Source organism: Camelus dromedarius, chromosome 21 (genome assembly GCF_036321535.1).
Source record: "Camelus dromedarius isolate mCamDro1 chromosome 21, mCamDro1.pat, whole genome shotgun sequence".
Classification (NCBI taxonomy): domain Eukaryota; kingdom Metazoa; phylum Chordata; class Mammalia; order Artiodactyla; family Camelidae; genus Camelus; species Camelus dromedarius.
The window spans coordinates 26,216,843-26,234,355 of record NC_087456.1 but is presented as its reverse complement, the minus strand read 5'-3'; the positions used below and the strand labels follow the sequence as shown (position 1 = coordinate 26,234,355).

The window sequence follows — 17,513 nt, the reverse complement described above, 5'->3', positions numbered from 1 at the left end:
GAACAGGGGCAAGAATTATTTTTGTATTCCTTTCATTTGGACTAGGTTGAAATAGAAAATGTCAAGTTCTGGGTAGCGTACAACTGTAGACATCAAACACTGAAAATTCCAGCTTCCTGGATGTATGCTGTGGAAAGAATGAAGTTAGTTGCTCAAGTCTAGCTGGGGAAGAAGCTGAAGAGAAAGGCATATCAAGACGTGACTTAGGCAGTGAATTAAAAAGATATCCATTCATTCAAACAGTAAAATAAATATACTTTATTCTCTAGGTACAAAAGATAGAGCTCTGTTTTCAGCAGTTCAATCAAATGGAGGAATCAACTGTCAACAACAAACCATAATAAGATAAGCTTTAAGATCCATAAAAAGATAAACTTTAAGATAGAGGTACCGGAACAGTGGTGTGGAATCTCAGAAAATGATTCCACTAAAAAGGTACGCGGTGGATCTTAGACTGTGGAAGACCCGTCTCAGGGCTTCGTCTGTGTTGTCCACACTGGACTTCCGGGTTCCTAGGACATGAAGCCACCCTTCCCACACCCCCTCGCTCTATTTCTAAGGTTCTGGTGCAGCCCTCATGCCCACCGGTGGTGCCTTCAGCTGTGAACCCCCTCCCCATTAACACTGATATCAGATGCCACATTCTGGTGCCCCCAGACCCCGGGTCCCCAGCCTCTGCGCTGCTCCTGTAGCCCCTCCCCTTTCAGTGCTGATGGTGCCTTTAAGCCCTCTCCCTGCCCTGCCCTCAGCTTCCGCAGAGGGTGGCTCCTTGCACACACACCCCCCCCCCCCCGCCACTGCTATGGGGGGCTAAATTATCTACATTTTGTAGAGGGAACTCTCTATTTGTAGGGAATGCAGGGGTCCAGGCTGGGTCCCTGTCTCTTGTATAAATTGTACAGACTGAAAAAAAAATGGCCTGGCCCAGAATCAACTGTTTGATGCTTATTTGCCTTAAGTGTGTATGTACAATACAGGAGGGAAGACTTCCATTCTAGAGCAAGTGATTTAATCTGGGAGGCTGCGAGTGGGCCCCACTAAGTAAAAATGGGAGGCTTGATCGCTTGTCCTTCAACAGACTGGTCCAAAATGACTATATAAAGTAAATACCATAAATCACCGTTGTCAGGGCGCACACTCCACCTCCTCGCTCCCTTCCCCGCCGCCGTCCTCATTTCCACACCCCCTCAACGGTTCAGGGAGAGCTCGTGGTCTAAGTAAACGGGAGGACTTCTGACTGTAATCCTAGCACGTCACTTTGTTGAAGGCAAACACGTGGTTCAGAGAGAACTTATAAATCTCTCCTCCCAGGCAAGATCGTGATGTTATCTGCTGGCAGCGGAAGGTTTGCTCCAAGGGGAGCTCCAGAAGCTCCCAACGAGAGAGAGAGAGAGAGAAGAAGAAGGGAGACGGAGAGAGGCAGACAGAGATACAGAGAGACCGAGAGAGGGGCAGAGAGAGAGACACGCACAGAGAAGAGCGAGGGAGAGAGCAAGTGAAGGAGGCCAGGGGAAAGGGATGGAGAACCTAGGATAACGGTCTAGAGAGCCATTCGGGGACGAACCGAGGGGCTGCCAGGCTGCAGGAAAGAGACAGCAGAGGAACGGCTGCAGGCTGCCAAGTGCCTACCTACCCTAAGCGAGAAAGTCCAAGTGGGAGAGAAACCAGGAGAGGGTGGCAAAGGGTGGGAGTCCAAGGGAACCCCCTCGTAACCCCCCAGGAATAAACCCCCCCCAGTCAGCGCGGCCCGGGGCTGCCGCTGCGGTCCGCGGGGGCTGAAAGCAACGGCGGCGGCAGCCGGTCGTCTGTTGCCGGGTTGGCGTTTGGAGCGAGAGGAGAAGGAGGAGCAGAAGGAGGGAGCTGGAGGCTGGACGCGTTCGCCAGCGGCGGCGGCGGCGGCGGCGGCGGCAGCAACGTGGAGTAACCGGGCGGGTCGGCGCGCCGGCCGGGGTGTCGGCCCCCGAGCGCAGCTCCGGGAGCAGGATCCTCGCCGCCTCCCTCCGCTGTCCCCGCGGCCCCCGCCGGACCCGATCCAGCCCGAGCGCCGCGCTGAGCGCTCCCGCGTCCCCGCCGCGAGCCGGGCTCGCCCCCCAGCGCGCGCACGAGGGCGCGCGCGCGCACACACACACACACTCACACACTCACACACACACTCACACACGTGTGCGCTTCTCCGCTCCGGAGCTGCTGCTGCTCCTGCGCTCAGCGCCGCAGTGGAAGGCAGGGCCGCACGGCTCCTTCTTTAAATATCTAAATTGGAGCCGGCCGGCCTCGGCGGCCCCCCTGACAGCGCTCCCGGCGCCCCTCCCGCCGGCGCGCCAGCTGCCAGCCCCGGGACCTTTTCATCTCTTCCCTTTTGGCCGGAGGAGCCGAGTTCAGATCCGCCACTCCGCACCCGAAACTGACACACTGAACTCCGTTTCCTCCTCCTAAATTTATTTCTGCCTCATAGCCACTCGTCTCTTTTTTCCCCATCTCGTCGCTCCAAGAAAACTTTTTCTGACTCCCCAAAGTGAGGGTTCCCCCTGCCCATCGTGCATGAATATTTCCACTTGGGGAACGACCTGCCTTTTCTTTTTAAAAGAATTCAAGCAAGATACCTTTTTCTCTCGGACACTGACTCTCGATTGTTTGCAAAAGTTTCGCATTAAAAAAAAAAGCTACCTGATCTGTACTTGGAGAGTTGTTGTTTTCTTTTTTTTTTTTCTTACTTGTTTTTACTTTTTAAAAAAATTTTTTCCACCTTTAAAAAAATGCACTACTGTGTGCTGAGCGCTTTTCTGATCCTGCATCTGGTCACGGTCGCGCTCAGCCTGTCTACCTGCAGCACGCTCGACATGGACCAGTTCATGCGCAAGAGGATCGAGGCGATCCGCGGGCAGATCCTGAGCAAGCTGAAGCTCACCAGCCCCCCAGAAGACTACCCCGAACCCGAGGAGGTCCCCCCGGAGGTGATTTCCATCTACAACAGCACCAGGGACTTGCTCCAGGAGAAGGCGAGCCGGAGGGCGGCCGCCTGCGAGCGCGAGCGGAGCGACGAGGAGTACTACGCCAAGGAGGTTTACAAAATAGACATGCCGCCCTTCTACCCCTCGGAAAGTAAGTACTGCTTCACGCTCCCATTCCCCGGGGCTTAGCGCTGCCCGATGCTTCCAGAACCTCAGCCACTCCAGGGATCGCCCTTCCCTCTCCGGGTCCCCGCTGACTCTTTCCCCTCCTCGGGTCCTCCTCCCCACCCACCTCCTTCCCAGCTGTGTGCCCGAGGACGTGAGGCTTTAAAACGTGGACCTGCGACTTTATTTTCTCCATTTTTCCCTTCCCCCAACGCCCCCGTCTTTTATAAGGCATAATTCTCTTTTTCTCTGCCCTGGAATTCTCGACTCGGCCACCAGCTAGGAGTCAGCCCTCCTCTGTCAAACTAGAGGCGCTCCCTGGGGCAGAGTTAAACTGGGGAACCTTGGTGGGTTTGTTTTCTTTGCTCCGATTGGCGTGGAGCCCGCCGAACTGGTGCACGAAGGGTTAAAAAAAAAAGTGGCTCAAAACTAGCCTCTCCGGAAGGCGCCCCTTTCCGTGCCGAACTATCAGCTGATTCCCCAAGCCTCCTCTATTGTCTGTAACTCCCTGAAAATGTCAGCATCGCCAAGTCAAAACCCGATTTGGAGACCCCTCGGAAAAACCTACCTCCAGCCCCTCAATTCTTGAATCTATGGCCGTAGCGAGGTGTTTACATTCCCCCAAGGCGAGATCTTGTCACCACGTCCCCCTTTGATTTCACCTGGAATGGTAGAAAGGACAACTTCGCTTCTGACTATGTTTCAAAAGGGTTTTTAGTTCACGTTACTTTTTCAGAATTCACTCAAACCTGCCTTTTTAAAACCGCCGGTGTGGCAGGTCATTTTTCCTTCTGTGTTGATCGTTTATCTTTCTCACTCTCGAGCCCGGTGCTCCCTGCCCTTTCATAGGCTTCCTGCATTACTTCGCTGCATTCCTGAATCTCAGCATAGAAGACAGCCGATTTTTTTTTTTTAAACTGGCTTCTCTGAGGGCAGTGTCCTCAAAACCAGCTGGCATACAGTAGCGATGGGAGTGAAATGATTTATCCTGGAGTTCCTTGGGGGGAAAGGAGGAGGACAGTTAGCTTAGAATTATTTCCAAGTTCTTAAAAAGAAAAGAAAAGAAGCATCCAATGATACCTGAGAGGGTTAAATACCAGGAAGAAGGGGGAAAAAAAAAAAAAAGCTCCAACATTTTCCTATTCCAAATCCCAAGCCGTGCACTTTTCATTGGTTGCCCATTTCTCTCCTCCCCTTTCCATGGCCTATATACTTGCTGGCTGCCTTCACAAAGTCTCTGTGTCTTGCCTACATAGATTGTATGGCCATCCTGGTAATTTTATCCTAGAGGTTCTAATTGCAGGGTGGTGCCTTTCTTTTGTAACATTTATGGTTAATTTGACAAGTCCTAGTTCCATGACTTGCCATGTCTTGTTTTTGATGGTCTCACAGCTCAGGCTGAAGAATCCAGCCCCTTCCTGGCGACCTCTGTTTTGCTACGCCTCCTCCTCTTGTTCCAGAGCCGAGCAGAGGCAGGAGATCCTGGCAAGCAGGATGATTTTATTATTGTAATTATGGCATCATCCACTGTATTTATCAACGGTGGTGATAAAGGCACTCCCCCCTGGTGATTCCCCTGGGGAAGTAAATTGGTCCACCTGGGGTGGAGCCAAGGCAATATTAGGAAAGAAAATTCATTGTATTTAATTCAGAATCACTGAGACCCAGCAGGGAGTGAAGTCAGCTTGCTTTCCCGAGCACGTGCATCAATTCTGCTGGAATTTGGGCAGGCTGCAAGGGTGTTCAACAGACCTTGAGCAAGCCACCCCTTCAGCGTTTACCTGCAAAAGCTCTAATGAACCACCAGCACTTTCATAGCCGAGAGGAGGTCTGATCTCTTCATTAGACAGGTGTGGAGAGAGCAAGTTACCCAAGAGGGTGTTGATTCTTTGATCTTTCAAGCACTGTTCAGTCTAAAGAACTGAGATGATCCAACCCAGGATCATAATCATCACCGAACTGGACAAATTCTCAAATTATTAGGATTTCAGAGGTTGACATCTAAGCTCCATGTGTGAATTTCCTTCCGCATTCACTCTCAAGTACTAAATTAATGAAACCCTCTGACAACTACAGAATAAAATAGGTACTATCAGTTTGCTTACAAGGAATACAAGCTTTTTAATCCTTTTGTTCCATATGGAAGTTTTGAAGCAGAAAGCTGTATTCAGAGCAGGTCTGATACTACTGTGCTAGGACTGTGGATAATTTTATAGAAAGTAGGTTAACTGATTTTCCAGCACTTTCTAGTTCTACTGGAATATAGTGAACCCTTCCAAAAAAAAGGAAGAAAAGAAAAAAAAATCACTCCACCATATTTTTAAAGGGCAAATTGAAAGTACAGCATTGGCTTGTATACCAACTTTACCTCTTCAGGACTTTTCTGCCTTTTAACTCGGTCCTCGCTGAAGTGGCAGTGGAGAGAGAGCATGTCTGTCATTTCTTGCAGTGAATCCGGGGAGGGTCATAAGCCCCAGAGAGGAAGGCATGGGAAAGATCACTGGTTCATTTTTTACCACCAACTTATTAGCGTTCAGGGAGTGACTTCAGCTCAAATATTACAAAAATGCTCTAATTATATTCAATGAGCTATATATCATTACAGATTGTTGACAGACCATTGTGGGACATTTTATAGAGTTCAGACTAAATATTTTTAGCAATGCGGAGTTTTAAAAGTAAAAATATAAGAGATATTGTATATGCCTTCAGGCATATTTTGTCTTAAATATTATCCTTGGCCCAGTGTACTATATAAATACAGTAAATATGAATAGAACTGGCCAGGTGCCAATCTCCTAGGATGAATTTTAGTCAAGAAGGTATTTATGGGATATAAATAATACTGTGTCAACATTTGAAGAAGGGGCCTGATTAGTTTTAAATGTATTCGTATTGATCTTTTCACATGCTGTTAGTTTAAGGCTCAAAGTGGAGTTATGCTAAGGTTTACGGATACTTTATCCAGTGGGAATTAGTGGACTTCTTGTCCTTTGGACAATCCGTTTGAACTTCAAGGCACATCTGTTCAAAAGACACTGTACCAGGCTCTAGAAATTTAGGAGGAGTGATTCCACTTAATAGAGTAAGAATCCACATGATAAACAATTAAAGTATATAGAAACTTGGTCAGTCAAAAAAAGGAAGAGACAAAAAGTTGCCTTTTCTTTCTTTCCCCTCCCTTTTCCATTGTTAACAAATCAGGTAGTATTGTGGTTCTAATTCTGGTGATTTTGTACCTCCCTCTGCACCCCCTACCCCCAGGGAACGTTTGGGAATGTCTAGAGTCATTTTTGGTTGTCATGGCTGCGAGTAGGGGGCCCTACTGGCATTTAGTGAAGAGAGGCCAGGGATGGAGCTAACCATCCTAGAATGCATGGGACAGGTACCCTTCCCCCATCCATAGAAGAATGATCCATTCCCAAATGTCAGTAATGCCCACGTGGAGAAGCCAGGGTGACCCTGGCATTTATCTGGGGTTACTGAATTCTGCCAGTAGTGCCATTTCAAGAGTACCAACTTAAAAATAAAGCATCTTTAGGATCAAAAGGACATCAAAATTCAACAGGAAGATAATCAGAAAGTTATCATAAATAACTGAGAGTATGAATTAGACTTTTTTGTATGGAGTACACTTTATTACGAGTATCTTAAGGTGCCTAAGTTAGAGGCAGCAGAGCTTCCCATTCATTTAGCTTAAGTAATGATGTTGCCCCGCCCATCGGTAACTGGCTAACTTCAGTCAGCTGCTGTGTGATGTTAGTCAGAACAGAGAAAAAAAGAAGTGAGGAATTATCTTGGATTTTCCTTGCAAGGAAAATAAGCAGTTCGTGTTAATAAAGAGTGGAATCTCCAAGCTAAGCAGCTAAAGAAAGTAAATAATCGTGTTGGTTTATTCTATCATATCGAATTAGATAAACCAAAATATACAGCCTGCAACATCATGGTGAGGTTTCCTTTGTAACTTTCACATAAATGTTAAACATTTAATACCAAGCCATCACTTTTTCTATTTCCCCTGTAATTTTCCAAGTGAAATCGTGGAATCGAGAATGAATATCAACAGCACTGTGGTTTGGGGGAATGTGACTTAACATTCTATTCATGGATGTGTCTCTCTTTACACACAGCACGGGATGATTGGCCAGTTGCCCAATGAGGAGAAATATTAGTGATTGCCAGAACATAGTAGCACTTTTGCTTTATGTCCAGGGTTTTTTTTCTTTCTTTTTCAGTAGAACTATAGTTGATTTACAATACTGCGTTAGTTTCAGGTGTACAGCAAAGTGATAAGGATTTTATTTTTTAATATTCTCTATGTTTGGGTGTGTGACACAGAGAGAGAGAGAGAGAAATAAAAGACAGACTTGAACCCCTTCCCTTGACTTTTACGATGTGATTGAGTTATTACTACACAACAGACCAAACTTTCACTCCCCCACTTGTATTGCATCATCAGTTGTACTAACTCTAGCGCCTAATTGTGGTTACATTTAACTTAGGCCACATTCTCTTCCAGGATTTCCTCTCTTTTCTTTCTTTTACTTTTCAAAGACTAGGAAAAGCCCTCAAAGAAATAGTGTTTTTAACTGGAGCAGTTGGGCCATCTTTGTTGCCAAGGGAGGTCAGACGGCTTCAGGCAGCTCCTGGGGAGTCCCCATCTGATGAAGGCTAGGCTTTGGGAAGCTGGAGGGGTGGCTGGGGGACCACTTGACCTGGCAGAGGCTCCTGGAGCCCTCTGCGTCTCCACAGCGCCCCCTGGGGTCTACTCGAGGAGTGGCACTTTCTGAATGATGCCTTCTCCCTGGTGAAAAGATGCTGATCTAATGTAGTCACAACATCTTTCACACAAAGATATGAAAGGATGACAGATCATTTTTCCTAGAGGAAACCGAGATGTGAGAAAAGGACTAATGACTCATTGTTGATCCCATATCCAATCTGGGTTAGAACGGAGGAGGTCACTGACTCCTAGGTTTTTGCCCAGAGATGACAACACACTTCAGGCTGCATTTTTAGAAGGTTAGGGAAATAGACTGGAAGAGCCTGGCCCTGGGAGAAGTGTGGGAGCTGACCACTGAGGTGGGACCCTGGGTCGGGGAGCGGGAGGAACTCCTGTCTCCTCGCCACTCCCACCCCTTTCCAGGTTCAGTATTAAGGTAAGCAAGTGAGCAGAGAGACTGCAGGGAAGAGCTCTGGAAACAGCCCCGTCAGCTCTCTTGATGGAGCATTTCCGGTCCTGAGGGATCCTGGAGAGAGGATTTGGACTTGCCAGATGTGCTTGCTCTCCTGGGCAGCCCTTCTGCCGAAGGGTGTATCCACTTTGCAGATTCGGAACAGCTAGATGAAATGTGCCTCTGGCCGAGATAAACAAATGTTTCCATTGTCATTTTGAAACCATATGGTATGCTTTTGTTTTTAGTGTTCTTTAAACAAAGATAGTTTTTCACCTAGAGATGCAACCTTCCCCAGGTATTTTAAATTGAATCACATGCTAGGGATTCTTTGCCAGCTTTGTTTAGACTGAAAAGCTTGCTTCCGTCATTTGTTTGGGAGAAATTCGCATCCCGCTGCCACCACAGGTGGGTTTGGGTGGGCGGTTGCCATTTGCTTCATTTCTTTCCTAACCTCTGGAGAGCCAGAGGTTGAGCCACACTGCACGGGGACCACCACCTTGCTTCCCAGATTGGCACGGTGGCCTCAACTCTGCAAAAAACTCCCCCTTGACCTCTTCCCTACAGTCTCTGAATTGCCTTCTTGTTCTTCTCTGTTCTGGAACATCTGCCTGTATGGCGGTGAACTTCACTTAATCAGGCCTCCATTTCTTCATTTGCAAAGATGAGGAAGATGCTGGCTTCCTAGGGTTGCCAGGGATGGACCATGATGTGTAACGGAACCCCGGCTTCTGCTTCTGGCACTCAGTAGTGCCTTCTCTGTGCTGCAGCTACTAATCATCAAACCTCAAACGCTATTGATTTCTCAGGTGCACCATTATTTTATGTGTCACTAAGAGAGAAGTATCCCTGACAATTGACTCTAACGTGCCATTGATTATAAGCGATATTAAAGAGAGGCATTTCAGAGATATTAAAAGGTGATTAAAAGTGATGCTCTGGGAATCACACCCACCAGCCTGGGATGTCTGGGAATCTCTGTCTCATTCGTTTTTTATTAAGTTCCACTCAGCGGATCTATTTCCCAGACTCACTTGGATCGGTCCTTAGGTGACCTTTGCCACTTAAGGGGCTGGCGACTGAGACTGGCAGGCTTGGGAATCCACCATGTTTGGCAATATCTAGTCCTCATATAAGAAGACCTTGAGCATTTAGGCTTCTTGGTAAGATTCCAGATGTCTTACGGAGCACCAAAGATTTTTCAGGGTCTGGTCCCTCCCCCTTGCTCGCCCCACCTCTCCCCATGAAGACAGCTCCAGCCAGATCACCCTCTTTGCCTTTACCCAAATAGGCCATTTATTTTCGTGCCTCCAAGCCTTTGTTTATGTTGTTTCTTCCACTTGGAGAGCCATCTTTTAACACCTTTATAAACATCTTTCGAGGTTTAATCAGCGCCATCTCCTTATGAAACCGTCTTTGGTTTTCCGAGTCATATTTAATTAGCTCTTCCCCTGCACGCCCACAATACTGATATCCATCTCTCTCTCAGTGCCTCTTTTCTTTTGCTGTGGGTAAAATCCAGCTGTGTTCTGACCTGTCTTCTTCTTCATTGGTTGGTCAGCTGCCTCGAAACAGGAACCAACACGGATGTATCTGCATTCTTCCTGCACACTGGTTTTGCTCAATCCATGCTCAATCAATGAATGAGTATTTCCCTTTAGAGAATAAGGGAAGGGTCCATGAGTTCAAAGCATTAGGGCCAGGAGATGTGCAGAGAAGGAAATCTCACCTTCTCTATCAGGGAAAACATGCCTCATGCATCATGTCACTGTGCTGAAGGCAACACTAGGCTTCTCATAACCATCCATTTTTTTGTTTCCAGTTTTGCATATAATAATGAAAATGATGGCAGTGATGATGATGGTGAAAGCTACCTGTCTTTGGGTACATACTGGGTGCCAAGCATCGTTTTATATATTTTACATGTTATTTAATTCCACAAGTGACCCTATACGGTCCATGCTAATATTCTCCCTGCGACATATGAGGACATGGATGTAACTATTTCTATCAGTGATGTCTTATTGAAAATAAGGCTTTTAGCTACGACAAATCATAGTGACCCTAAACAGAGACCAGGAAATGGAGAGCATGACTTTCCTTGCCCTCTTGCGAAACGATGTAGAACAGCCAAGAAAGGGTGGTGACTCTCCCCTCCCACCGGGAGTTACCTTCATAAAAGCTCTGCATTCTTTCCCTGCAGAAGGGTATATACTTTTGAAGCCTTTCACACAACCCTGGGTCTCTTTGCTTACCTCTAGCACGTTCTGCTTTTATCTCTGCCCTTGGTCGATGTAAAAATTGTGATTTAGCAAGTCTCCTGGTCTTGATCTTTAACTGCAGCTGTATTCTTCACAAAATTTTGGATACATTTGATGGATAGGGATTTGTCTTTGTCTTGTGGAAAATTAATTTCCTGGGGGGCAGGCAAGATGGTGTTGTGTGATGAGCACGGACTTCAGAGCCAGACGGACCCAGTGAGTAAAAGGAGGAGAATGAATGGAAAGGAATCGCACCCGAGGAAACGTGGTCCTCCGCTTGGTAGCCCCTTGGCTCTCTCAGCACACGTTATTACAGCTGCCCCGCTGACATTTAAGTTGCTTCCTGCTGAGTTCAGATCTTGGCTCTGCCATCACTGGCTTTGTGGCCGGGTTGAGGCCCCTTCCCTTAACCTGATCTCAGTTTCTTCACTTGTAACGATGAAGAAAATGACACCTGCTTCCCAGGGCGGCAAAGGGATTTTTGATGCTTGTCAAAGAGACGCCTAGTGTGGCCGCTCCTGGCACTTCCTGGGCTGGCTTTTTACGACAGCTATCATTCATTCCTGATCTCAAAGACCGTTGATTTTACGGTGCACCGTTATTTCAGATGCCACCGAGGAAGAAGTCTCATTGCCAATTAATTGTAATGTGCTAAGCGAGGATTGGGACTTTAGAAGTATTAAAATATGAAAAATATGGAAAATCAGTGAAAGCACCTAAATTTCATGGGGCGGAAGAATGGCAGGCCTTGGGCACGCAGCAGAGTACTGTACCAGAAAGTCACTGAAAATAAAATTAATTGGGACATGGTATCTGCCTCAGAAAACGCTTCTGCTTAGTCAACTTTAAGAGCTCAAGCTGGGAGTATCCACCGCTGGCACCAGAAGCAGGAGGTCCACATCACATGGTCCTTCCAGCCACGGGGTCTTGCTATGCATACTCAGTGCACGAATATCCAGTTTTTATTTTTTATTTTTTGGTCATCACAAGATGTTACCAGTTGTTTCAAAGGGCAATTACATTTTAGGAAAAAAAAAAGTTGGAATTGTGTTAACTGATCTCTCTGGATATGCACATGTGTCACATAGCACTCACCTCTTAATCTTTCTGGGCCGTAAAGGCTGAAATCCAACAAAGGACCAAAGGATGGGATGCGGGTGAAGGTGGGGGTCATCCATCAAAGGCTAACATGCAGAAGGGGCTTCTGGGTGATGTCTTCTGGGCTGGTTCAGCCCCTCCTGCCAGGTCCCCAGTCTCATCACCTCCCCCTGGTGAGAGTCTGTGCTGAGAAGGAAGCTGGGATGTTTGGAGTCTGGGCTGAGCCAGGTCAGGCGGCTACGATTAGACTCGGGAAGACCTCTGTGACCGGGCATCCGCCACAGCAGTTTCTTTGCTGTCAGGAGATTCATTGAAAAACAGACCTGGGCAACAACATGCCAGTAGGGAGCAGAAGTCTCCAAGAGGAAGACGGATGGAAGGAAGGGGAGAAGGTGGTCAGGAGGCACCATCGCAAAGGGTTTGAAGAGGAAATGAAAACTGGGGAGGTGGTATCAGAGAAGAGAGGCCACACTAGCCCCGGGGCCGCTGTTCACACAGCAAGACCCTCTCTGCGGGAAGTCACATCCTGGCTTTCCTGGGGCGACTGAGTGAAACCACTTCCTGGGTGTGAGAAAACACTGCTGTCCAAGAGGAATGGAGTTTACTGGGTCTAGCATCTTAGAAGGAAGGAAAGCCTTGCACTGGCCAGAAAGCTATTCCCTGTGGACCAGCCCCATCCCTTCCTTCTCAAAAACGAGCGCTTGGATTTGGTTCTGCCTGATAAGTCAGAAATGTGGGGCTTAGATGTTCCTTTAATCACAACAACTTGAGGAACTTCAAGCAAATGGAAAATGCTTTCTGGATGTTGCCAAGCCCAGACCTTCTGAAAATAGTTCAGATGCATTTCCAGCCTCCTCAGGCAGCTGTTTGCTCTCACGCCGGCCTGTTCTGCGTCTCTGTTCACAGAGAGCGCGCCCTTCTTCCCCCGGGCCTTCCCAGCGGCCTCCGTGGCCGTGGTGACCAAGCAGGACATCCCTTGCAGGAAGAGACACGGTGTTTCTGACGGGAGGGTCAGGGGCAGCTGTTGGAGAGCAAGACTGCTTTTTTTGGAGCTGTGGTTTGTTTCAGGAAAGGCTGTAGCATCCTTCCATTCTCATGGAAGAAAAGGAAAAATGTGACTTCGACCGTGGCTCCATTCACTTGGCTTTCCCTATCTAAGCCACAGCACCCTGACAAATACCGTGTCTGTCTCCACAGGCTAGCTCACAAGTCGCTGTTCATTCATAACTTTCGGCTGTTGTAAGAATCCTCCTTGGTCATTTCATCCTGGGAACCAGAATGCAAGGTTTGGTTTTGAGAAGGCCACTGAAGCGATCACAAACGCATTGGTCTTTGCAGATCTCTGACGAAGCGCTGTCTAAAAGAGCAAACAGTATTTTTTTCATGCATTTCAAGAGCACTAAGATGGTCCTTATTGCCAACACATAAATGGGAACTTTCTGGAAAATACAGCCTACTTTTTAAATTTTGGATTCATTTCAGTCTTGGTAATTCAGCACTTCTGAGACCAGATTCATCAGGGGTTATTCTTTCTCTACCATATGTATCAGTAACTTGGTCATTCCTTCCGCGGGGCAGGTGGTTCATTCTTATTCAGTCATTTATTTCCACATCCATTGACTTAATCTCATTTTCATTTCTGCTTTGATTTCGTAATGATAATACCATGGAAGTCGTTTCTGCTTGCTTTATAGTAGACTCTTACAGTAAGCTGCTGACTGAGAAAGGCCAAAAAAAAAAAAAAAAAAGAAAGAAAAAAAAAGTGAATGACTTATTCTGATTCTACTTTAGAAGGAGGGGAAAAAAAAAGAAAATCACAGACTGAGGACATTTCTTTGCAGAAGGTGGATGATGTGGTAAAGGAACTGCCCCCTTGGAGGCTGGTCAGGGCTTACTGTGGGGGAAGTGACTCCATATCCAAGCTCACACTTTAGCATCTGGGGCTCTGGAAACTAAGGAGAAAGAAACAGAGGTAGGAGTTGTACCCGAAGTAGCCAGACAGAACCAAAGGTGAACTATGGCTGTCTCCTCTGGTTCTAAGACAGCAGTTCTCACCCTAAGGTGTGTCTGTGAATAGTCATTTTGATCTGAGCAGTAATTTAGTCATTCACTTGTACCTCGTAGTATTAAGCTTCAGGTTGTTAAGTGTAGGGTTTTTTAAATTATTTTTTATTTTTAAATTTTTTGGGGGGGTAGATAATTAGGCTTATTTATGTATTTAATTTTTTTTTTTTTAGTGGAGGTACTGGAGACAGAACCCAGGACCTCATGCATGCTAGGCACGCACTCCACCACTGAGCTATACCCCTCGCCCCCTTAAGTGTGTTAATGGAAGTCTCTGGTCAGATCTGTGACCCTTGTCCTGAGCCGGCCTCTGTTCCACCTACCCAGCTTGCGCTTTTCTCCTCCAGAGAACGAGGTGACGGGTGCTGGTTGGTGTATCTTGGAGGGAGACAGATTTCAGAAGAATTCCACTGTCAGAGAAATCAAGAAGGAAACTCTGCATAGCGTCATGTCTAATTTCATTAATTCTTTTTGGCAGTAGTCCTCAGATACTAGAAAGAGGGTCTGAGCCAAGCTGACCCCCAGTCATTATACACTGGGGATCAGCCATTGGCCCTTTCTCAGTAACAATGGCTGGGAATTCTCTGAGTAGAGTAGAAACTCACAGTCTAGTGCTGGGAGGAACTGATAGTCCCCACCTTGGGAATTTTTAGGATCACGAGAGATGTTTGTGTGCAGGGATGCAGAGCAGCCGAAGCAGGAACTGAGTTGGCACGAAGGTGACTGGAGCATTTTTTAATGACATTTAATCTTCTTCCTTAAGATATCATTGCAGCAAACATGGCTTGATCTCTGTCTACACTTTCATACTACATAAAACCATTCTTGTAACGAGCCACCCTTATGAGAGGATAGGTTTTCCTAGATCCACCTGGTTGCATTGTTTTGAGGTCAAGGGAAATTTTATAAAAAGTCTTTCTAACCTGTAAGTCACAAAAGCCTATACCAGTGGTTCTTGAATTTCACCGAGCAGAAGAATCACCTGTAGTGCTTATCATATGTGCCGATGCCCAAACCTGTGTCCCCTACCCTCCAGCCACCTTATTATTTCAGTAGTTTTAACGTGAGCTCCAGAAAACTGCATTTAGACAAGAAGGTCAGGTGATTTTCAAGCAGGTAGTTCAGAAACACCTTCTGAAGACACTGCATTTTTGTTTCTTTGCTTTATTTCTTGGCTGTGCCATCACGAGCAAAAATGAGTCCTAACACTTTTATAGTCTTTTAGTTATTTTGTAAATTACCCATGCAAAATGTTCAGGCCCAAACTTATTCTATCTTATGACCTATATGAGCCATAGTCCCCCATTATCAATTAGGGCGTGCCTAATACCCCTACAAGTTATTATTTCTCTAAGATTGTTGATGTGTCAGAGTTTTCATACCATTTCACATTTAAAAAGCATTTCGCAGGTACCCCAAACCTCATTGATCTGAAAACATTTATCCAAACCACAGTGCCACTTCAAACACGTAGATTGTTGAAAATTGATTTTTAAAAAACTAAGCTGCTTTCTTTGGCCTAAATCATCACTGTTAGCATCACTTATATCTCCATCCAATTCATGGTCTGAACTTCTGAGGCACTGAGTCTGCACCCGAGCACCCTGTCCTTTGGCCCTTCTTAAAAACAAACAAACAACAACAACAAAAAGAGGATGAGGAGGAAAGAAAGGATCTTAATACTGTCTCCTGATAGCAGAGTGAAAGTAAACCTAAGGTGCACACTTGAGGACTGCTGGTTGGAAACTACAAATGGCAGTAGTTACCTTGCCTTGTCCGCACACCGACCTCCTTTGCCCTGGGCGACCTGGGGCGATTGCAGGGACTGGATTCCGGTAATAGAATCATCCCTCTTCTGCACCACAACATCCACTGGCCTGAAGAAGGTGCTGTTTCCCAGGAAAAGGAGTGAAGTCCCCCCAAGAAACGCACAGGGCCATCGCTGGGAGAGAATGTGCTGCTAACCAAGCGGCCCTCTGCATCCCCTGCCTTCCTCTGGTTATAGTCCTTGAGATTTTTCTTTAAGATAACTTGCAGCATCTCTTCTTAGAGGTCAGCTATGAACGAGAAGACTTTGTTTGACTTGCTGATCCTGTGACAAACAGTTTATACCCAGGCTGTAGCTTCCTGTCTTTGCTGACGGGTTATTTTGAGGGAATTTTCTTCGCTGTGAGTCTGTGGAGAGGGCTCTAAAAATAAACAACATGGTTGCTTATTGGTGAGAACATGTGTGAGCAGATGTCAGCTGGCGACGGCATGTGGTGGCAACGTGATAGCAGCGTGTTACAAAGACCTGTGTGGAGGGCCCTCGTCTCCCCCGCCACGCGGCCCAGCCCGAGTCCCGCGTCTCAATTAAAGAGGCCCCCGACTGGGAGGGGTCATCCACACAGGTGTGAGAACACATCACTAGGATCGTATCAGTGGGCGGAATGTTGGAGATGGGGAGTTACAGGGCACGGAAAAAGTCTTCCTTACCTGTTTTCAAATTGAGAGATAAAAGGCACAAATCTGGGAGAGAGAGATAGAAAGACAGACAGACAGACAGACAGACAACCTCAAGGCCTTTTTCTTTTGTCCAAAGAAGTTTGCAAGGCAGGTAACACACCTTAGGTGAATGGGAGCCAGGTGGGTTTTAAATTTCATGCAAGGAGCTGGGAAAAAAGCATATTCATGCCTGACCTAGGAGGCAGTCAGCGATTCATCTATCAGATAAGTTACATACCTAGCATTATGTCCCTTGATCTCTTTTATCCATCAGTTTCTTTTGACTGTTTCATTGCAATCTTCTAAAAACCTTCAGGGACAGCATTACGTCAGCTTCATTTCATAGCAACAGAGGCTTGGGTGAATCAAGGCACGTGTTCAAAAAGATTTCCCGAGGAAACCCAGTGACAGAGCAGGAGTGTCCGTCTACATTCTCTTGCGCAAAATTCCGATAGTTATTACTGACTGTGCCACAGACAGGACAGCCCTGGAGCACTCAGCAATGTTTTCTCTTCACCTGGAGGTGTCTGGGGTGTAATTTCTCTCCTAAGAATGTGGTGGGCCATATACGAGATCTAGTTGCTGCTGTTGTTTTAAAGAAAGTTCCGAATTTCAGGATGTCATAACTTCCAGGGCAGATATGTTTAATCCATTCCAAGGAGCTCCAGAGTTTTAAGCCATAGCCGAGCAGCCCCAAACCAACATACACTTGAATTTTTGATCATTGGAGAAGGAATTTTCACGTGCGGGTTAGAAATCATGACAGGTGGCTTGAAGAAAACTGAAATGGAGGCCAAACAAATGGAAAAACAGTTACCGCTCTTAGTAGATAAGGCCGTCTTTTGTCAAAGAGGTCAAGGCCTTCCCTGTTCCTCCTTAATGTAAGCCAAGGTATTTATTTTACCATTTCGGTATGTAAATTGCACACTGTCGTTTTAACGCTAGAATATGTTAAAGGGAACCCTGAACTCAGGAGCCTGACTGCAAGTGAAGGGACGCCAGGAGATCTGGGGCTAGAACCCACAGTCCCTCATAGACCCTTATGGCCTTGTCCCCTGGCCCTGAGTAGCAGGGACCTTCAGGTTCTGGGGGAACAATAAGTACATTCAGTGAGTCCTTCTTCTGCGTTGAATCTTTGTGTAGCTCTGTACGAGGTGTCTCCTCAGTAAAATAGCTAATGACTGTGCTTTTTAAAACTCCTAGCTGTCTGCCCAGTTGTTACAACACCCTCTGGCTCAGTGGGCAGCTTGTGCTCCAGACAGCCCCAGGTGCTCTGTGGGTACCTTGGTGAGTACACTCGTCTGCTTTATACCTCATTT

At 46.7% G+C, this 17,513-nt stretch overlaps 1 protein-coding gene across 3 annotated transcripts in view; it reads left to right on the top strand.

Annotated features, from left to right (window-relative positions):
• Positions 1-1,291: 1,291 nt before the first annotated feature.
• TGFB2 (transforming growth factor beta 2) overlaps positions 1,292-17,513 on the top strand; it is a 75,349-nt gene continuing 59,127 nt past the window's right edge. For 2 of the 3 annotated variants that reach the window (XM_010993027.3, XM_031438391.2), the window contains exons 1-2: positions 1,292-3,099; positions 17,398-17,481. In XM_010993027.3, the coding sequence (XP_010991329.1) occupies positions 2,754-3,099; positions 17,398-17,481 (430 nt within the window). In that variant the 5' untranslated portion in view covers positions 1,292-2,753. The remainder of the gene's footprint in view (positions 3,100-17,397; positions 17,482-17,513) is intronic. The other variant, XM_031438390.2, reaches the window with a different exon arrangement.